The sequence below is a fragment of the Podarcis vaucheri genome (assembly GCF_965113315.1).
Source record: "Podarcis vaucheri genome assembly, chromosome: 14".
In the NCBI taxonomy this organism is placed as follows: domain Eukaryota; kingdom Metazoa; phylum Chordata; class Lepidosauria; order Squamata; family Lacertidae; genus Podarcis; species Podarcis vaucheri.
Window position 1 is genome coordinate 48,712,223 of NC_138752.1, and position 22,314 is coordinate 48,734,536.

Genomic DNA, 22,314 nt, shown 5'->3' on the forward strand with positions numbered 1-22,314 from the left:
TCACACACAACTTAGCCTTTAAAATAAAATAAAATAAAATAATAGGAGGAGCAGGCTGGTTTAGTTCGTGCTTCAAAGGCGCGAATATATAAAAAATTAAAATATAAAAGGGATCGCGCGACCGCGGTGCATCATGGGTGTTGCAGTTTCCTCTTTCCCCTCACTTCTTTTCATCCCCCTTTTTTAAAAACAGCAAAAGTAGAGGCAGCACAGAACTGGCGAATGTAATACTACTTGAAAGCAGCGTTAAAAAAAAAAAGTTCTGTTCAAAAAAATTAGGTAGCTCGGTTGTTTACGTCAGCCGCCACCGCGGGGCATTCTGGGGGTGGTAGTTCTCAAGCGCTCGCAACCGCCTCCCGCTTCTGCTACTGCTGCGCATTCCCCCGCGGCTCTCTGATTCGGAGAAGCCGTAAAGCAATACATGAAGGGAAACGAACCCGCCCGGCCCGCTTCTCTTTCGCGTCGTGCGTTTACGACGGCGCGGAATACGGCTGGCAGGCGGGAAAGCTCCTGTTCTGTGAAGGAGGGAAGAAGTCAGGGAAGCCTGAGGAGAGAGAGAGAAAGTGGGGGAGACCTTGAGGAAGAAAAAGGGGGCGAAGCACCCGAGGGAGGGCCGGGAGGAGGAACTGAAGGGGGGGGGGCAAAACAGGCAGAGAAAAGCGACCCCCGAGAAAAAGCACTGGGGGAGGGGGAGTTTGACGTTTTTGTTTAAAATTGGGGGTGGGAGCGAGCTTTTGATAGGAGGTTATTAAAAAGTGGAGGAAAAGGTTTCAAGAGAGAGGGAGGCTTTTAAAAAAACAATAACCTTAGGATTGGCATTTATTGCTGCTGGGGGAGGGAATATTGAAAAGAGCGAAAAAGCTGGATTTGGGAAGAAAAGAAAGGAGGGGGCAGAAAGGTAGGGAAAGCACCATCGTGGGGGGGGGGTGTTGGCCAAGCAGCTGTTGAGTGGATGGAGGGGTGGGCTTGGCCTTGAGGTGGGAGGGGCAGTGCTGGCTTTTAATGGTTATAAGTTATAAGGCAGCCAGTGGGGGGCCCTTGGGTTTTACATGTCTGAATCCTGGTGGGTCACTGGAGTAGGATCTAGTGATCAGATAAGTTCAGAATCGTGCTTTGACGAGGGACAAGCTGCGAAACAGATTTCCTCCACCTTGGACACTGAGGGAAACACAGTCTGGTGCTGGTTTGAATGGTCTCCTCTTGAAACCGGAGTTCCTGCTGCAGAGCACGTTGGCAGGCCTCCCCCGTTCCTTGTCCACCAGCCTTGGTTTGTCAAAGAGCTCCATCCCTTTACAAGTCCACGTTTGTAAGAAATGGGAACCTGTGCACATCAGAACATCCAGCTGTTTTTGCAGTCTTTCACGGTTCACGTGTGGCAAGTGAGCTGTCTTCCACTGTATCCGAAACTGGGTTATAATCCCGTATTAACCAACTTTTGGTGCTGATCCCATTGTTTCCATGGTGGCTTTATAAACAGACAAAGCAGCCTTGCGAAGAAGGTTCCATCATGGCTTGGCAGGCTGGGAATTGGGCCCAGCTCTCAGGATGATTGGTCAGAGCAGACTGTTTGCCCGCTGTGGAGTTGGATTGCTCTTCCGGTCCTGGAGTCTTTGCTTCTCTCAGGCTGCTGAGGGCACGATGGTCCGCAACATCCAGAAGGTTCTCTGCGTGGCAGAGAAAAATGATGCTGCCAGGGGGATTGCAGACATCCTTTCCAACAGCAGGATGAGGAGGGTAGGAGTGCGCAATAGTGATACAATATTTATTTATTTGAATGTTGTCTTCCCCACCCCGAGTTTTGGTTGGAGGGGAGTAAAACTCATTATACCGCTAAAACACAGCACTTCTGATGAAATATTGGTCCGCAAAAAGAATCACAAACCGAAAGGCTGTACAGTGCTGCTGGTCAAAAATGGAGATTATTCAGACACTGTAATACCTGAAGAGGTGTGTGGTGGCAGCTGAGGACTGGTTCCAGTGTGACAGTGTTGCTATATGGAAAAACCTGTATCCAACCTGAGCATAGTATGCAACCTGTGACGATTGCAGACATGTATTTTGCTGCATGTAGATATGCTCAAAAGATGCCAGATATCAGTCTTCCCAGTTATTGCACACACAGCAGAATGTATGCTTATCGTGACTTCAGCGGTGCCTGACAATTACAGATGGAAATAATTTTATACAGGATTACCCTCATTTTAAACGTTACACATCTTAGCTATATGTTGATCTAATTTGTTATGTCCTGGAATTCTTCCTTTTTAGAGAGAAGGGTTTTCCAGGTTCAACAAGATCTACGAATGCCAGTATCATATGTTTGGCCAGGTATGTATCCAGCTATCCTTTACCATTGTGCTTTGCACTGATCTGATGAAACTGTGTGTGAGAGAGAAAGAGAGGCAGGTTCTAATCCACATCAAAAGACAGTGGTAGTTACTACACAGATTTGCTGCACAATCTGAAGCATGTCTACTCAGTAGTAAGTCCTGTTGAATTCACTGAGGCTTACTTAGGTAAGTGAGGTCAACACCACGAATCAGTGCAGATGCACCACAGCGGTTCTTCTCTCTGTGTTCCAGTGGTCATTCCTCCTCTGGTCACTTTCTTCGGATACACAACCTGACTGTCTGTCTCCAAGCAGTAGTGTTTCATGCAAGAGATTCCCGCACTGGGGCGTTGCCGTTGCCTGCCTTCACGTCACATTTGCAGACATTTTTGTAACACAGGGATAGCCTGTCAACGGGCCTGGTACCTGAAGCCAGCTCCCCATAGAGCAGGCTTCTTCAAACTCGGCCCTCCAGATGTTTTTGGCCTACAACTCCCATGATCCCTAGCTAGCAGGACCAGTGGTCAGGGATGATGGGAATTGTAGTCTCAAAACATCTGGAGGGCCGAGTTTGAGGAAGCCTGCCATAGAGTATGTCCTTGGGGATTCTGCCAACTTCCATTCTGTGGAAGTGACTGAGCCAATATAGAATAAGTATTTTTCATAATTTCCCCCTTGTAATTGTGAAGCTCGTTTTATCACATTTGTGTGTGTATATATGTATATATGTGTGTATATACACATGCACACGCAAACACACAAACTGAAAGTGTTTGAATTTCGGAAACGTCTCTGTTTCTTCTTTAGGAAGCCAGATTCATTTGTGCACGGCAGTGACTGAACCCTATTTCTCAATCTCTTTACAATGACCCTGAGAGGACTTTATCTTAGAAGCCCACTATAGGCGGAGGGTTTTAAGCATTTCTTTGGCTCTGACAGGGAATAATCCTTGTTCCTCTGGCTTCTGCAGAATGTAGCTGTGGTGATGACTTCTGTTTCTGGACATTTGCTGGCTCAAGACTTTAAGATTCCGTTTCGAAAATGGTATGTATGAGTGGATCTCTGAGGATAGTTCATATTTCTGCAGTTACATGCTGAGATTTTAAACAGAAGCTGTAGGAAGTCGTTACCTTTACCGCAGCAGATGTGTTTAGAAAGTGGAAGGCATTTCTTTAGACTTGCTGCCTGCTCTTGTCTGTTTTTGTTTGACTGTATATTTTGCTGACATTTAGGCACAGCTGTAATCCACTTGTCCTCTTTGATGCCGAAATTGAGACATTCTGCCCTGAAAATTATATGGACATTAAGGTTTGTGTTGCTGCAATGCTTTCTGCTGTAACTGCTGTAATCCTCTACCATTCTACCATCTATCTAAGATCTTTGCCTAGTAATATTTTCCAGTTGCATCCCTTGTGCCTTCAGCAGGGGCAAGTTTGCCTGCTTTTTGAACGGGCCTTTTTGCAAACCGTTACGATAGCTTGAACTTGCAGTTGCACTCTGCAGTATTGTTGGGTACTTTCTTGTTCACAAATTATGACTCAAGGCATTCTGCCCCAAGGCCAGACACCATAAATGTCACAATTGTTGCCTCCGCATTGTACTGTGGATCAGAAATGTTGGGGCTTGCAAATCCATGCAATGGGATGTAAAACCATGTTCGTCTGTAATCAGAGCTGAACTCCCTCACCAGGCTTGTATATAGCAGGCTCCAATTTTCCCCTTTAAAACTGGCTGGTAGGTTATTGGGGGGCAGGTAAAACATTGTACAGTCGTACCTTGGATCCCGAATGCCTTGGTACTCAAATGTTTTGGCTCCTGAACGCCGCAAACCTGGTGTTCCGGTTTGCAAACGTTTTTTGGAATCCGAACATCCGAGGGGGCTTCCGATGGGCCGCAGGCGCTTCCTGCAGCCCATCAGAAGTCGAGCTTTGGTTTCCAAACATTTTGGAAGTTGAACGGACTTCTGGAATGGATTCCATTTGACTTCCAAGGTACGACTGTACTGCATACTCTGAGGCGCATGGGAACTCTTTATTTTAAATGTATATGCACCATTGTTCCACTCATTAGTACTCACAAGGCAACTTCGAATCGTAGACTTGTAAAATCGGAAGGGACATCAAGGGTCATCTAGTCCAACCCTACAATGCTGTAATCTCAACTAAAATATCCATGTTAGATGGCCGGCCAGCCTCTGCTTAAAAACCTCCAAGGAAGGAGAGTCCGCAACCTCCACAACTTAACAGTTATGTAGAACAGCCTTCTCCAATCTGGTTCCCTCCAGCAGTTTTGGATTACATCTTAGCAGAAGCCCCATCTGGGCATGATGGGAGTTGTAGTCCAAAACGCCTGTAGGGCACCTGATTGGCGCCTGACACAAAACAATAGCAATGAAAACATAAATAGCTACATGGTTAAAATGAAATCTGCAATACAGCAGTAAAAAATAATAATACTAAAGCCAGAGAAGGCCAAGGGAAAACTGGTGTCCTCTGTTCTCAAATGCCCCCTGAAATGCCTGATTTTGTGCATGCTTGCTTTGAAGCAATCCCCACTGAAATCAGTGAGATTAGATAGGTGTGCATAGATTTTCATCATTGTAGCAAAATCCTACGCATGTGTACTTAGACCTAAGTCCCATTGTTTTTGGCCTAGGCCTGGGAGCATGGTGTGTCTTGCCTGTTAGCTGTGGAAATGTGTTCTGTGTCCTTGCCACCTGCTGATTACGTGGCAGGCAGCAATTAAAACCAGCAGCATTGTGGTTGGCTTGTTTCCCTGTTCTCTCATCTTGTCCCGCTACTTATTCCAGCGAACACTTGAGCGAGAAGTGCAGCAGTGCCAGGCTCTGGTGATCTGGACAGATTGCGATCGTGAAGGAGAGAACATTGGCTTCGAGATCATTAACGTTTGCAAAGCAGGTGTGTGGGATTGTGGTGTGAGAACGTGACCCTCCTTAACAGAATCCTAGGTCAGTGAAATGCACGTAGACCAACCCTCTTCCTTCAAGCAGAGTCTTCCCAGATGCAGCCCAGTCTGTTCAATGCAGTGATTTCCTCTCCCCTCCACCTGAAATGCTTGTATTATAGTGGACCAAAAGCAGAGAATGTGGTGCCTGATAATCTAGGCCTCTGAGCCTGCTTCCAAATTCTCCCACTCTTGCACAGTGATACACGCAGCACTGGGATTAATAGTGTACCCTTTGTGCCCCTGTTGTTCTAGTTTGCTGTGGATTTTGTGGACCATCACATTTTCTAATATATACCTGGGAAGCCATAGACAAGGCTTCTGGAAGTTGGCTCTTTATGCATTCTGACACAGCAATACCATGTGCTTCAGTTAAGAGTTGGTCCTGATTCATAATATCTGTGCTGCAAAGCATGTGAATTGGAAGCAACATCTGCTTGCCATCTGGTAATGCTTCCCCTTTACTCTGTGCAAATGCAGCTGCTTCAGAGTGTAGAAGGAGCTGAGCTTTTATTCAGAATTTGGCATGAATCAATCCTATTTGTGGAACAAAGGAATAGATACAAACTCTTATTTAGTTTGTCTTTGGAAATTACCTTCAGCAGTATTTCCTGTTTTTGAGATGGTCTTATGGACTACCCAAAAGCACACCTGGACCAGTGGTGGTCCACAAGCCACAGTTTAAAGATTCATCATCTATTGGACCTTGAGCCCAGCATGCCTTAAAAGTATTTTCTCTCCTAATTCTTACCACGGCCTATTAAATCGACTTAAAAACACCTTCTTTAACAATAGCACTATGAGATAAAAGATGTCAGCTATGTTTTGTGGACCACTGGGATGTTATTGAGATTTCTTAAAATATTTTAATCATGTTGCTTCCTCTGTCTAAATCTGCCATTAATCTCTCTTTCTGGTGGACAGTGAAGCCGAGCCTCCAGGTATTCCGAGCTCGCTTCTCCGAGATCACGCCTGGTGCCATCAGAACTGCCTGTGAGAATCTCACCCAGCCCAATCAAAATATTAGCGATGCTGTGGATGTCAGGCAAGAGTTGGATCTCAGGATAGGTATGGGAGAGAAAGGCATAGTTTATCCGCATATAAATACCCCTCGTAGATACTTGGGTCACAATGGATATTGTGGCATAAATCAGTATAAAGATGATTCTAGCATATTATTGGGAAAGGTCTTTCAAAGCACAGGTATTTGCTCTGCATGTGGTGTATTTCCAAAAATGGTGAGCTTTCTGGTAATGCACTGCTTGTTATATTTTCAATTGTTGTTGTTGTTTAAAAAAAACCTAAGTACTAGAAACATACTCTCATGGCTAGTCCTGTGCAGTTACACCTGTCTCTCCAGTACAGATGGATGCACGGCCATTTGGCTTATTTTCTCTTCTCTGCCTAGGTGCTGCCTTCACCCGATTCCAGACTTTGAGGTTCCAGAAACTCTTCCCCAACGTTTTAGCAGAACAGCTGATCAGCTACGGAAGTTGTCAGTTCCCAACACTGGGGTTTGTGGTGGAAAGGTTTAAAGCCATTCAGGCCTTTGTTCCTGAGTTATTCTACAAAATTAAAGGTATGTTTCAGAATATAAAATGCAGAAAGCGAAACATTTTTTTAAAAAAGGTATTGCAATTTACCTTTTACTATTAAATAATGTAAATTGAAAAAAAAAATGTTTATAAAAATTGTTTGCATTGTCAAAACATTTGTCCGCCGCTATAGGAGTTTGCTTTTATCCACAAATCAATGTATTGTCTTTCTCATAATTTTGGACCCTACACCAGTGTGGTGTAGTGGTTAAGAGCGGTAGAGCCTCGGCCCAGTATACCTGAAGGAGCGTCTCCACCCCCATCGTTCTGCCCGGACGCTGAGGTCCAGCTCCGAGGGCCTTCTGGTGGTTCCCTCATTGCGAGAAGCAAAGCTACAGGGAACCAGGCAGAGGGCCTTCTCGGTAGTGGCGCCCGCCCTGTGGAACGCCCTCCCATCAGATGTCAAAGCGATAAACAACTACCTGACATTCAGAAGACATCTGAAGGCAGCCCTGTTCAGGGAAGTTTTTAATGTGTGACATTTTAGTGTATTTGGGTCTCTGTGGAAGCCGCCCAGAGTGGCTGGGGAAACCCAGGCAGATGGGTGGGGTACAAATAATAAATTATTATTATTATAGATTCGTAATCTGGGGAACCGGGCTCGCGTCTCCGCTCTTCCACATGCAGCTGCTGGGTGACCTTGGGCTAGTCACACTTCTCTGAAGTCTCTCAGCCCCACTCACCTCACAGAGTGTTTGTTGTGGGGGAGGAAGGGAAAGGAGAACGTTAGCCACTTTGAGACTCCTTCGGGTAGTGATACGGCGGGATATCAAATCCAAACTCCTCCTCCTCCTCCTCCTCCTCCTCCTCCTCCTCTTCTTCTTCTTCTTCTTCTTCTTGTGCTTTGTTGACGTTGAGTGGAATCGCCCTTCCCCAGCACAATTCTGTATGCAAATATCAACGATGAGGTACATGTGGCCCTCCAGATGTTGGACCAATTTCAGCTAGCATGTCCAATGGCCCAGATGATGAGAGTTGTAATCCAAAACATCTGGAGAGCCACAAGCTTCTCACTCCTGCTTTGAGTGTGTTGCTTCTGTGTTGTATGACCTTTGTGACACTGGGTCTCAAATGTGACCTGCCTTCTCTCTGCAGTGACTCATGACCATGAGGAAGGCACTGTGGACTTCAGCTGGAAGAGGAACCGTCTCTTCAACCACACAGCGTGCCTTGTTCTCTACCAAATGTGCATGGAGGTAAGAAACTACATAGTCCGGTCTGCATTCTCTTAGCATTCCAAGGCCCCGGAGACAGCTCACTCTTGCTGCTTGTTTTTCTCTTAGGATCCTGTTGCCACAGTTGTGGAGATTGGGAGTAGACCAAGGAGTAAATGGAGACCCCTGCCACTAGACACCGTGGTACGTCTATGAAAAGAGGGTCCTGGCATTAGGACGTAATGGAAATGGCTCTCAAGAGAGCAACTAATCAAGAGCTCTTACTTGACTTCGTATTCTGAATCAATGTCCTTTTGGAAAGCCTCATAGAAAGAGGCTCACTACAAATATTCTCTTTTTGAATGTATGAAAAATGTGGGTTCCTTAGGCTAAACCCTTGAATTCCTCAGCTTTAGAACTGGTGGAATATTTATCAAGTACAACATACAGGAGAAACAGGGAAGTATTGATAAGTCTGAAAAGCTCTGACATTGCCCTAAGCCACTTGCAAAGCTTTTGGAAGATGCTGCTTCTGTCTTTTACTAATTGAAATATGTGACTATCAGGCCTACTGTTTCTTGGAGCTGAGACACCAGGGATACAGTTTTCAGAGTTTGGCATGTTTACCAGAACAGTCTTCCCCAAGCTGGTGTCCTCCAGATGTTGCTGGACTACAACTCCCATCATTCCTGGCTGTTGGTCAAGCTGGCTGGGGCTGATGAGAGCTGCAGTCCAACAACATCTGGAGGGACCTGGTTTGGGAAGCCCTCATTAGTATTTTAGACGTGCTATGGTCTTTCTGAAGCTAATAGACCAGCTTATTTTAATGTCAAATTGCACATTGACCATCTGGCGATGCAGTCATTGAGCATATATTTCCCCCATCTGCCTCTGGTACAGGAACTTGAGAAGCTGGCTTCCCGTAAGCTGAAAATAAATGCCAAAGAAACCATGAAAATCGCTGAGAAGCTCTACACTCAGGGGTAAAAACTGCAGTAGTTTGTGCGTGTTTGTTGTATAAAACATTCAGGTCAGTATTTCCAGAAGCAGACACAATGGAAGATGAGCGATGGATCAGAATCACATGGAAGTCCTAATGTTTTATCATCATCATCATCATCATCATCATTAATATGCCACCAATCTGACTGGGTTGTTCTGGCCACTCTGGGAGGCTCCCAACTAAAAGTAAAAGCACAATATGACATCACACACGAAAAACTTCCCTGAACAGGGCTGCCTTCAGATGTCTTTTTAAAATCACGTAGCTGTTTACCTGTTTTGCATCTGCTGGGAGGGCGTTCCACAGGGTGCAAATGACTATCAAAAAGGCTCTCTACCTAGTTCCCTGTAACCTCACTTCTCGCAGTGAGGGAACCACTAGAAGGCCTTTGGAGCTGGATCTCAGTGTCCAGGCTGGAGGATGGGGCCGGAAACTCTTCTCCAGGTATACAGGGCCAAAGCAGTCTGTGGCTTGTTGAGTGCTAATATCTGCTACTAAAAAACATTCGGCCTTTTAAGAAAATTAGGTGTAGATTTGTTTAAAAGTAATGCTTATTTTATGTTACAAATTGTCATTTTTTAATGGCCCTTTATTTCCTATTTTTAAGGTACATAAGTTATCCTCGAACAGAGACCAACATTTTTCCTAAAGACCTAAACCTCCCCAACTTGGTGCAGCTTCAAACGCAAGACCCTCACTGGGGAGCCTTTGCACAAAGGATTCTGGACCAGGGTGGGCCGACCCCACGTAGTGGAACTAAATCAGATCAGGCCCACCCCCCTATTCATCCTACAAAATACGCAGGAAATTTGCAGGTGAGCCCATGTGGTCGGGGTCGCTTTTTTCTTGGTTATTACACCATATGCTGCTTTGTTTACTCTTAAGAATCTGACTGGCTGGCTTGTTTTTCTAACTGCCACTTGGCAGAGGAGCCGTGACAGGTTATCCTTATTGAGAAACATGATGGTGGAGCTTCGTTATAATTTATTTCAGTATTTGTATGGTGGTGTGTCATAAAAATTAAATCGAAGCGATTTATAGAAACAAAACCATTAAAAAATACAATAGAAACTGTGAAAAAGTTGAAAATAGGCATCAATTAATCATTGTGAAAGGATGTACAGTGGTACCTCGCAAGACGAATGCCTCGCAAGACAAAAAACTCGCTAGACGAAAGGTTTTTCCGTTTTCGATTTGCCTCGCAAGACGAATTTCCCTATGGGCTTGCTTCGCAAGACGAAAACGTCTTGCGACTTTGTTAAACCGTTAAAACCGTGCTTCGCAAGACGAAAAATTCGCTAGACGGCAAAACTTGCGGAACGAATTAATTTCGTCTTGCGAGGCACCACTGTATTCTTCATTGCCTGCATAGATCTGGCAGTATGGAATCATTTTCAGCAGGCATTTAGAACAGATGGTGCCTGCTGAATCTGTATTGGCAGAGAGTTCCAACAGGACTGGACCGATAACACTAAAGGCTTTTTTTTAATTGTCAAATGAGCCTCGCCAACTTGAGGAATGACCAAAGATATTCCTGCAGATCAATTGGGGCTTCCAAAGCCAAGGGCAGCCCCAGACAGAGCACATTACAGTAATCTCAACCTTATCATGCTTTAAATAGCAGGCCATTTCAGGTGCAAGGGCATGCAAGTTTCCCATTCAGATTAAAGTGCCATGGTTATCGGAAGTTTGTGAAACACTCTAGAATCCTTTGCTGCTTGTTGTTTCTGTTTATTATATACCTGTTTTCTACCCTGCCCAAAGCTGTCTCCCTGAACTGAACCAGAAGCTTGTTGTCCTCTCAAATGCCATTCACGTATTATGCATTTTCCTTTGCACTCTGTTAATAGGGGAATGACCAGCGGCTCTATGAATTCATTGTGCGCCACTTCCTGGCCTGCTGTTCACAAGATGCGAAGGGACAGGAAACAACTGTGGAGATTGACATTGCCAACGAGCGCTTTGTGGCTCATGGGCTGATGATCCTGGCCAGAAATTACCTAGATGTCTATCCTTACGAGAAGTGGAGCGATAAGGTGAGGGTGCTTGATCCTTCACACATAGCAAGGACTAGGTGGAACTTGTTCAGTATGGTTGGACTCAATAGTGGGATAGGCAACAGAGATCCCCTGGGCCAAATCTGTCCCTCTATTTGTAAATGTCAAAGGCAAAAAAAAAAAAAAGACTTACGGAAACGGTATGGTGTGCCAACAGAGCTTTTAGGACCGGTGGTAGCTATATGTTGGCTATCTATACACTCTACTCCCTTTTCATAAGAACATGATTTTTTTTTTTTTAAAAAAAAAAAACATCCTGCCAAACGTCTGCCCAGCCCATGGAGTAGGGAACCTTTTCTTTTGTTTTATATACTATATAATTTTTATTAAATTTCTGTTTCACATTTTAGAAAATTCACTTAATCAACCTTAAAATATCAATGACTTCTCTTCCTCTCTTTCAATGATTCACTTTTCACAACATAAATCCCTGCATATTTTATATAAACTAAACCATTCAGTATTTCATTATTACGATGACAGGGAACCTTTTCAACCCAGCGGGCTAGATCCTGAGCTCCCCACTCACCTGTCAAGCACCTGAGATCAGCATGATGTCAGCTGGCTCATTTTTCTGTTGCAGCACCATGTGAGCTCAAGCCACGCTGCAAAGGAAGATCTCACTCAGTAAAGCACTAATCCGCAATGACTTCGGTATATTGCGATATATAGTGAAGTTGAAAACCAGAGATTGCCCAGCCCTACCCCTTATTCCCTTTTTTTCTAAGTTAAGCAACTCCAAATGTAGACTTCTCTCACTGTGTCATTTCTCTCTCTCTCTCTCTCTCTCTCTCTCTCTCTGCGTGTGTGCCTGTCTCTCTCCCCTTGCCCCACAGGTTATCCCAGTTTATGAGAGGGGGTCTCGCTTTCAGCCAACCACAGTGGAGATGACGGATGGGGAGACCAGCCCTCCCCAGCTGCTTACAGAAGCTGACCTCATTTCCCTCATGGAGAAGCACGGCATTGGTTAGTTCCCTACAGGCAGTTCAAGGGAAGTGTAATCACGTGTCTCAAGACACTCTGTACACCACACTGCCTAAAAGCTACTGAAACTTTTGGCAGTGTGTGGAGAACTTACACGTATTGTGGGATGGGCATTTTAGTGATAAAAGGGGACAGTGGGGGAGAGCCAATGTGGTGGTGGTGTGGTTAAGAGCGGTAGACTCGTAATCTGGTGAACCAGGTTTGTATCTCTGCTCCTCCACATGCAGCTGCTGGGTGACCTTGGGCTAGTCACACTTCTCTGAAGTCTCTCAGCCCCACACAGAGTGTTTGTTGTGGGGGAGGAAGGGAAAGGAGAATGTTAGCCGCTTTGAGACTCCTTCGGGTAGTGATAAAGCGGGATATCAAAGCCAAACTCCCCTTCTTCGAAGTGAATGGGGAAGGAGCTGTGGATTCTGGGGATACTGGTGAACAGTAGGTACAGAGGTTGATTTGTGCAAGTGGCAAAATGCAGTATCCCTGCTTATTGCATGCATTTGCAAGTCTCTTAAGCCAGCGTTTGAGTACTGAATACAGTTCTCAGACAGTATTGTGCAAGAAATAATGGCAGGAGGCCCCCCATTGCTGATGAGTGCTAACTGAAACGATTACTTTCAGGGACAGATGCCACCCACGCGGAGCACATTGAGACCATCAAGTCCCGCATGTACGTGGGGCTCACCCCAGAGCAGAGGTTCCTTCCTGGGGAGCTGGGGATGGGGCTGGTAGAAGGTAAGGATGGACCTTCTAAGTGAGCTTTTAGGATCGCTCTTCCTCACATCCTTTCCCTCACCACAAGGTGTTCACCCCACCCCACCCTCCAGGCTACGATGCCATGGGCTACGAGATGTCTAAGCCTGACCTCCGAGCCGAACTGGAAGCTGACCTGAAGCTGATCTGCGAGGGGGGGAAGGAGAAATCTGTTGTGCTGAGGGAGCAGATCCAGAAGTACAAGCGAGTCTTCATCGAAGCTGTCGCGAAGGCAAAGAAGTGAGTCATTTCCTGCCTCTCTAGGACTCGGCAGTGCCCAAGGCAGGAGTGGCAGCTGAGCTCCTCCGTATCTCATTGCTTTGCAACATCGTAGTGGCTCTTATTACTGTTGTTCCAATAGACATGAGGTGCACAAATAGCTCTTCTTCCCATGGAGTCATCAGTAAATTAGTTTTGGCTCTTCGTCTACACAGTAGGGAATATACATTTTGTAAATGGAAGGTGCCTTTGTCAGGGCTGGGGAACCTTTTTCCCCCCTGTTGGGGCAGGGGTCAGCAAACTTTTTCAGCAGGGGGCTGGCCCACTGTCCCTCAGACCTTGTGGGGGGGGGCAGGCTATTTTTTTTTGGGGGGGGGAGAACGAATTCCTATGCCCCACAAATAACCCAGAGATGCATTTTAAATAAAAGGACACATTCTACTCATGTAAAAACACGCTGATTCCAGGACTGTCCGCCGGACGGATTTAGAAGTTGAGTGGGCCGGATCCAGCCCCAGGGCCTTAGTTTGCCTACCCATGTGTTGGTGGCTACATGCTATCAGTGGGCAGTGCCAGAGACAAAAAAGTGAGCAGGGCAACCCTTTTCTGTCTTTCTGCCACCGCCACCACCCCTCTCCCCTAATTCCCCCCACCCTTGCCATCTACAGGAAATCAGGCCAAGCACTGCTGGTCGTCCATTCCTGAAGCGGATAATGGAATATAGACTGGGTGTGGTCAGCGTTGCTGTACTACTACTATAGGTATTTATTTGCACAAGATGAATTGCGTAAATAAATACCAGAAGAAGTGCAATTATTTTATGAGTGAGCTGTGCACTCCCAGTCCGTTCATAACATTGGCAGTCTGCTAGGAGTGCCTCGCTCTGCCTGTTTTCACGTGTTCACCCTTTCTGTAATAATGTGATGCAGCTATTGTCCCCTCTCAAACTTCTTTTAGCCTCTCTTAGGAAAGATAATTCTGCATTACACGGTTCTGTATTTACTCATACCTCCCAGATTAGGTGAGCAGTTAATGCAGCTGATAAAATAGACTCTTGCTTTTGTTCCTTCATTCCCTCCCATTTTTCCTTTTACCCATCATTTTCTTTTGTCTTCTACTTTTATTCCCTGGCAAGAGTCACATCCTCTAGCACAGGGATGGGTGGGAGGGGCTGCCTTCTGAATGTTGCAGGACTCTAGCTCCCATCATCCTCAGCCAGCATGGGATGATGGGAGCTGGAGTCCAACAGCCTCTGGAGGGCTAGAATTTTTCTCCCTTTGCCTTTTTAAGGAGTCTTGCCCCTCCCTTCAGAAACTGGGTCTCTGGCATGGCCTTCCGCAATCTTTCCTGCTAAGGAACGAACGCTGATTTGCTTGTGTTTTGTTTTCTGTGCAAATACTTATAAACCCACTAATCCTTTGAGCCGAAACAGCTGGCAGCCGGGGGAAACAAGTGCAGCTTTGTCTGTTTGTCTTTACAGGCTGGATGAGGCCCTGTCTCAGTATTTTGGGGAAGTGACCCACGTTGCACAAGAAGAAGAAATCTACCCAGCAATGCCAGATCCTGTTAGGAAATGTCCACAGTGCAACAGCGACATGGTCTTGAAGACCAAGAAGAATGGAGGGTCAGTACAGGGGCGGCCCATCCTGTTTTGCCACCTGAAGAGAAACAAGAAGTTGCCCCCTCCTGCCAAAGCTGGGGTCCTGTTTTTGCCTCTTCTGCTGCTGCTCTGGTGGCCGAGGAGGGAAGCAACCCCCCCCCCCCCCGTAACCAGGAAGTGAGGAGAGGTGGTTGCGGCAGTGAGAGCTCACCAGAAGCAGTGGCAGCAGTGGGAGGGTTGGGCAGCAGGCAGACAGGCAGGCATGGCGGTGGGATCTGCCACGTCTGGATCCCAGCAAGATCCAAAGCAGTCCCCTCAGTGTGCCCAATAATAACCCAGCTCTGGGTCAATATGAGAGTAAACAACCTGACATTTTAAAACAACACCCAGCTTGCAAACGAATCTGCAGATATTCACAAAAAATGCTTTACTAGTCAGTCTGTAAATACATACCTGCAAGTCACTATGGGACTTAAGGGGGGGGGGAGGAAATGAGCACATTGTCTTTGTTGGTCGTCTGGAGGTGATTGTTACTCACCGTGGGCGACCGGATAAGTAGCAGTTCCCAGACCTGCTTAGAGAGCGTTCCCTTGAAATTCTGGCCGAGGGACAGTATTCCTTCTCTGCTAATTAATATTTGCAGAGTTCAAGGCTGGGGAAACTTTGGCTCCCCGGGCCTCCCCCTTTGGCCTGCCACACTGTTTTTGTTAAGCCACACCCACCTGTCTCGCACCTGACATCAGGTGTGGGATGGGTAGAGAAGCAGCTGAATCCTGGGCTGAAAAGCAGGATTGAACTCCCTGGCTGGGCTTTGAATGAGAAGCAGGTCCCCAAATGGGTTAAAGGTAGGCCCTGAGTCTGAAAATATTGAATATGACTTGTGTAGACCATACCAAAGCAATGGTCCGACTCCTTGTAAGGCACCTTCCTATGCCCCTAATTACAGGCACAGTGTGATGCCAACCCACAAAGTCAAAGTCTGCAAATAACCACTTGCCTGGTCACCTGGGACAAGCAAGAATTACCTTTAGGTGACCCGACAGGGATGCCTTCATCAGGGGAAGACACTTGGGTTCTTTCCCCACTCCCTGCCCTGCCTCTGAAGAGTCCATACATTACAATTGGCCACACAGATAATATCTATGGGGAATCAAGAATTTTCTGTGGGCTAGTCATCCTGACATTTCTACCATACATAGACTTCTCAGGATTGGAACATGGGACCTTCTGCATGCAGAGCAGATGCTCTGCCACTGATCTACAGCCCCTCCCATAGTTCCTCCCCTATTCTGCTGTCTCCTTTTAATGCTTTTGCTTTTTAAAAAAAAATCCCCAGGTTTTTCCTCAGCTGCTTGGGCTATCCCACCTGTAAATCTGCTGTGTGGTTCCCCGATTCTCTGCTGGAAGTCAGCAAGGACGACTCCATCTGCGAAGTGTGCAGACCACATCCGGTGCACATGTGAGTGTTTTCCTAAAGACGGGGACGCGCTTTGGTGTGCATACCTAGCGGCAGGTTTTTGAAGTGGTTGAAGATTCAGGTGGAATTTTCTCCTGAGAGGCAGGAGAAGTGTGTTTTCATTTCAGTCTAGTAATAGATCTGCTCCTCAGACACATTAGAGGGAATTGTAGCAGGAGGTTGCCTTGCTATGGAGTGGCGCATGACCCATGTTCTGCAGCAGCTATTGAAGGGGGAGGTGCGGGGGGGTGAATTGCAATATTCCCCTCCATTGTAAAACAGGTTGTTCAAGTGTCCCACGTTTTCCAAACGCTCAGCCAAATCTGCAAAATCAGGACACCGGGTCGTAGCTGCAGACAGTGGGGGGTATTGTTTTTGTTTGTTATCACAGTGTGTATTTTTGTAGTTTAATATTGTAAGCAGGGTGGACAAAAATCAATGATTTTTATTTTAAAAAATTGGATTTTTTAAATTTAAATCGGATTTTTAAAATAAAACACTTTTGGAGGAAAAATCTTTCTAAAGATAGTTTTCTATTTTAAGATACATTCTAGTCCAAAGGCTATTCATCAGGAAATAAAGATTTAAGTTTTTCATATGCGCCAAATCCCAGTCTGGTTTTTCTTTTTTAAAAAAATAATCGTTTAACCACATCAGTTAACAAGCATGGATACATATGCTATAATGTTACTGTTTTAGTTAAATAAATTGTTTAAATTGTTACTAAGGAAATGATTATTTTTCTCTTTCTAATAAAGTACAGCAGAAAAGTTCTCCAAATATAAGCAGTTAACTTATTAAACCTCACAGTAATTTCAACAGGCTCATCTCAGCTACCTGCCAATCTCCCATTCCCACCACCCTTCTGAGTAATACCCCTCCCCACCTTCTCACTATATAGAAGGATCTGGCAACTTCTGTTTCAGTGTATCTGAAGAAGTGTGCATGCACACGAAAGCTCATACCAAGAACTAACTTAGTTGGTCTTTAAGGTGCTACTGGAAGGAATTTTTTATTTTGAGTAATTTCATAATTATCTGTCAATGTATTTATAATAGTATAACCAAATCAGTCATTTTTGATAGAACTGTAAAAACCACTCTGAAAATTTATGGTTCCAAAAATGAAACCTTCATCTGGTTGTCAATATTAAGAGGATGCCAGCAAGGTTGAACCTTTCTGTAAAAAAAAGAGAGATTTAAATCAAGTCTTATTGACTAGTGATTTAAATCAAGTCTGACTGGCTAGTGATTTAAATCGTGATTTGAATCGATTTGATTCAAATCAAATCCACCCTGATTGTAAGCTGCCCTGTGATCATCGGATGAAGAGCGGTATAGAAATTTAATTAACAATAATAATAGCCAACAAACTTCTACTCACAATAGAACCATATAATTGTAGAGTTGGAAAGGTCATCTAGTACAATTCCCTGCAATGCAGGAATATGCAGGTCGCCTGTACGGGGATTGAACCTGCAACCTTGGCGTTAACAGCACCATGAGCTAACCAGCCAAGGTCTGTTTTGAGCAAACTAACATTGGATACAATCCAACTGGCCTGCGCTATGTGGGTTAGGTTTCCTTCCCGAGCAAGACCTTTACTTGCACATTTTTGAAGATACAGTGGTACCTCTGGTTACATACTTAATTCGTTCCGGAGGTCCATTCTTAACCTGAAGCACCACTTTAGCTAATGGGGCCTCCCGCTGCTGCTGCGCCGCTGGAGCATGATTTCTGTTCTCATCCTGAAGTCCTTAACCCGAGGTACTATTTCTGGGTTAGCGGAGTCTGTAACCTGAAGCGTATGTAACCTGAGGTACCACTGTAATAGGCAGAGTGCCCTCTTTGCAGGACCTTGGGAGCTGACTGGCAAGGCATCCTTAGAATGTCTAATCTCCTGCTAAGTACAGGATCTACAGTGCAGTATGCAAATACCTCCGTCAAAGATCCCGTCACTTCCCACAGGTCTGTTCCACCGTTGAACAGTTCTTATAATTAGGAAGCTTCTCCATAGTGTTCAGCCAAAATCTGCTTCTCTGAAATTTCCAAACATTGGTTTTAGTCCTGGCCTCTGGAACAGCAGAGGATAACTGCTCCATCTATTGCTTGGCAGGCCTTCAGTTGCTTAAAGACAGCTGTAATGAATAAAAACTTAGAGGCAACTGCTTGAACTGTGATCTAGTAAATAACACAATGCAGTGGTATCTTGGTTCTCGAATGGCTTAGCTGCTGAACAAACCGGCTCCCGAACACCACAAACCCAGAAGTAAGTGTTCCGGTTTGCAAACGTTTTTCTGAAGCTTGGTTTTTGAACGGTTTTGGGAGCCGGACTCCCAGAACAGACTACGTTCGAGAACCAAGGGTACCACTGTATGGTCTAGTTCAGGGGCCTGCAACCTTTAAGACAAAAAGAGCCACTTGGACCCGTTTCCGAAGAAAAAAAACCTGGGAGCCGCAAAACCATTGCGACATTTAAAACAAATATATCTCCGGAGCCGCGATCTGACAGCGGGCGGGAAGGCGACGTCAGGACGGTGCGTGACTAACGCATGCACCGCCCCCATGTGACATCACAGCCAGTACAGCGCCCGCCACAGTGGGGAGTGTCGGGGCGCACAATGCGCCTCCTCCCCTCGCTAGTATCCACCCTGGAGCCGCGGCAAAGGTGTAAAAGAGCCACATGCGGCTCCGGAGCCGCAGGTTGCAGACCCCTGGTCTAGTTCACTGGTGGGGAACCTGTGGCTCTCCCGGTGTTGTTGTTCTCCTGCTCCCAGCTGCCCTAGCCAGCCCGAATGAATAAGAGTTGGGGATGATGGGAGTTGTAGTCCAGCAATGTTCAGAGGGCCACAGCTTCCCCACCCCTGGACTAGCTGTTGTTGTCTACGCTGGCCAGGACGAAGCCCAGTGCTAACTTACAACACCTCTGTTCTTTAGGTTGAAGATGAAGTTCAAGAGGGGCAGCCTCCCGCCCATAATGCCCCTGGAGTTCGTTGGCTGCATCGGAGGCTGTGATGAAACCCTGAGGGAGATCCTGGATCTGAAATACCTTCAAGGGCCACCAAGACCTTTGCAGACGACCAGCCAAGCAAGCAACCTCTCACAAGCCAACCGTTCCTCTGACCGTGCCGACAGCAATCGGAACAGCCACAGGGCACTCCCGAATGCTCCCCAAGGCCCCCCTGCACGGGCCGCCCGAAATCCTCCCCCTGCACTTGCCAATCCTGGTGGGAACAACGCGGTGGTATGCAACTGTGGGGAGGAGGCTGTGCTGCTCACCGTCCGGAAAGAAGGACCCAACCAAGGCAGGCCGTTCTATAAATGCAGCGCTGGCAGCTGCAACTTCTTCCTGTGGGCCGATCAGCAACCGGACAGCAGGGACACTGGGATGCCCAGGGGCTTTGCACCCCCTCCGGGCCCCTTTGATAGAGGGGAAAGGGGCTCAGGGCACTCTTGGAGTGACGGCTCCGACCCTGGAGGAGGAGGAGGCGGCGGGCAAGGAGCTGTGTGCAGGTGTGGCCAGCCTGCTGTCACCAGGACTGTTCAGAAAGAAGGACCCAACAAAGGACGTCAGTTCCACACCTGCTCCAAGCCAAGGGAACAGCAGTGTGGCTTTTTCCAGTGGGCGGATGAAAACACGGCACCAGGTAAGGAAAGGGGTCTAGATGGTTTGGGGGACGGGGGACGACTCTGGAGAGTCGGGTTAAAATCAGCCCAGTGTGTGGAGGCTTCCTGGGAGGAGAAAAGCTGGCAGGGGAAGGAGATGAATAATCACACCTGCATCACCCCGTCTGAGCTCTTTACAGGAATGATGGGATACAAATGGCAGGTAGCTTGAAGCTCTGTGCCTTTTTGGATTGAAATGGCAGGGAATTGCCAGTATCCTATGTGGCTTCGCTTGCAAACTTACCTTCCCAAGTAGGTTCCAGCTGATCTGCTAGATCCTTTTTAAAATACTGTTATTTGCCTGTTCTGAGATTTTAGCACACAGCTGGCAGCAAAGGGAAATTCAGCAGACAAAAGGTCCTATATTCAAGCTGCTCACTCTCTCCGTTTAACCAGCCCTGGGCTAGCAAGGATGGGGAAAGGGCAAATCCCTAAAGAGGGGTTTCCCCCCCCCCCTGGTTATTGTAGGTGTAGCTGAACTAGAGTAAACAGGCTGGAAAATTCAGGTCTCACGGTGCAGCAGGCCACCCCTCACAGAGCTGAGAAAGGGGGGCCAGATGCCACCATCAACAATATACTTTGGTCTGCCTTGTATAAGTTGGCTGCTTATATTCTAACAACATGGCCACCTTTTGGGGGCAGTGACACCCTTGAAGTCTTCCTGTGGTGTCCATGAATGCCCACCCCCTTGGTCATGTTGTGGTGTGCGTTGTTACCTTTTTCTCTGTTAAAAATATGTAAAATAGCGTCACTCTTCCAACTTCCTTTTTCAGCTTTCTCCCACTTCCAGTTTCAGCAATATTTGCTTTCAAAGGCCCAGATTGAATTTTATAAGATCCACCATTGACCCAGATCCCTTGGAAATGGAAAGTGTGCATGTGTGTCCTTAATCTGTCTCAAAGTGGGGGAGTGGAGAGATACACACTCAAAATTTCCAATGTGTCCACAGACCTAAAAAAAAGAAAAGAAGTGGCAACCCCTCTTCTATGGCACACTTCTGTCATTTGAAGTAATCTTAAATGTTTTCCTTCTCTTTATCCCCAGACGCCGCCTTTCCTTCAAACCACTTCACGAACAAAGGGAACACGAGAGGCTCAGGAACCAAGACTAAAAGATCAGACAGCGATTCTTCCGTGAGGGCGCCCACTAACAAGAGGCCACGGACTTGCGGTATTTGCCACCAACCTGGCCATACCAGGAAGACATGTCCACAGAATCACTGAAGCAGCCCAGCCCCCAGAATTTGACCCAGGACATCCCTTCAGAAGGATGAGGGATGAGAGGGAACTCTCACAATGCAATGAGGAAGTGTTTGCCTGGAATATTGGAAGCCTTCTTGCAAGCATGGTTCCTTCTGTGGCCAGGCCTTCACATTCTTCCAGTGCTGGTGGAAGGTCAGGTCTGCTTTCTATGAGCCAGGCACAGCACAGGTGTTTGATCTCTTAGCTGTAATGCATTCAGATGATTTTGAGGCAGTAGGAAGTCTTCCCGCTAACCCCTCTTTATGCAGCAGCCTACAGATCTCCATTTTTATCTTTCAATAAGTCTCCCCCCCCCACCTGAACAGCAGAAAGCACAAGAGACTTTTCTTTCCTGTCAGTTATTCTATAATCCGTATATTCTTTGGAAGGAGCAAACTCTTTACGGATCTGTGAGCAGAATTCTTGTGAAGGAAAGATAATTCGCCTGAAGTGCCTGTTTCTTTCCATTGACACACACTGGCTTGAAGAGGTGTGCGGTCCGACACCTTGGGCCAAACGCACCCTCAAGAGGAGACATCAAACAAGACTACAGAGCGTAGCTCTACTGTTTTGTGGGGTGCAGGCTGCGGCTGTGATTTACGAACCCTCATCTTACTTACTTTTTCATGGGTCCTGAACTATGTGTGTTGCTTTTCCAAAGCAATAGCCACCAGTGCAAAGGTTTTGTGACTGAAAGAGCTGTACTGCCTGCTTTTCTTCCCTAGAAAATGTTAAAGGTCAGTGGACTAACAGTGGTGGAGAACCATTGTTTACTGAACACCACTAAGTACGCCACCTGCATTCCAGGAAGTCCTTTACTTCTTCCGAACGAGGACAGCAAGCCTCTGCACCTTATATAAGAGGAAGGGGGATATGGGATGCAGACAGCATCTCTCCAACTCCAACTGTTGTCTGGTAAATGTTCTGATTAAAAGCAAGCTACTGCCTGATTACAAACTGGTTTGGGTAATTTATGGACACACATTCTCTCTCTATATAATTTAGCTTAAGACATGGTGTGTGATGTTGGTATTGTGCCTCGTCTTACAACCAACAGCCAGTGTATCACAGATTGCACTTTGAAAGATGGTGTAGAACTCGCCACCTCTCCAGGGAAGGAAGAGTGAGGCACGTAGCTATGGCGGGAACCCCCGGACTAGCTTCTGTCTCTCTATTAAAAGGCTGCCTGCTTACTTTCAAGCCTTTCCTCACCACCCTGAAAGTGCAAAACTCCCCCTTTTCTCTCTTTCCCTTTTGGGCTGTGAAGGTTGCTTCCTTCCCTTTTGCTTCAAGAGAGCAG

At 46.4% G+C, this 22,314-nt stretch overlaps 1 protein-coding gene across 1 annotated transcript; it reads left to right on the forward strand.

Annotated features, from left to right (window-relative positions):
• Positions 1-950: 950 nt before the first annotated feature.
• TOP3A (DNA topoisomerase III alpha) lies at positions 951-21,971 on the forward strand. Its single transcript, XM_082199656.1, has 19 exons — positions 951-1,734; positions 2,269-2,328; positions 3,300-3,373; positions 3,562-3,637; positions 5,139-5,247; positions 6,218-6,361; positions 6,702-6,872; positions 7,984-8,084; positions 8,172-8,246; positions 8,943-9,025; positions 9,653-9,860; positions 10,896-11,081; positions 11,939-12,068; positions 12,702-12,815; positions 12,908-13,073; positions 14,533-14,676; positions 15,989-16,111; positions 19,045-19,754; positions 20,818-21,971. Exons 1-19 carry the CDS (start codon positions 1,546-1,548, stop codon positions 20,994-20,996), a joined length of 3,042 nt encoding a protein of 1,013 aa, XP_082055782.1. The 5' UTR covers positions 951-1,545; the 3' UTR covers positions 20,997-21,971.
• The last annotated feature ends 343 nt before the right edge of the window (positions 21,972-22,314 follow it).

Excerpts from the sequence above, each read along its gene's own strand:
- TOP3A (XM_082199656.1), top strand. The coding sequence starts at position 1,546 with ATGATTGGTCAGAGCAGACTGTTTGCCCGCTGTGGAGTTGGATTGCTC. Across the intron at positions 2,329-3,299 it reads AGTATCATATGTTTGGCCAG|AATGTAGCTGTGGTGATGAC; the intron begins GTATGTATCCAG and ends TGGCTTCTGCAG. Across the intron at positions 9,861-10,895 it reads AATACGCAGGAAATTTGCAG|GGGAATGACCAGCGGCTCTA; the intron begins GTGAGCCCATGT and ends CTCTGTTAATAG.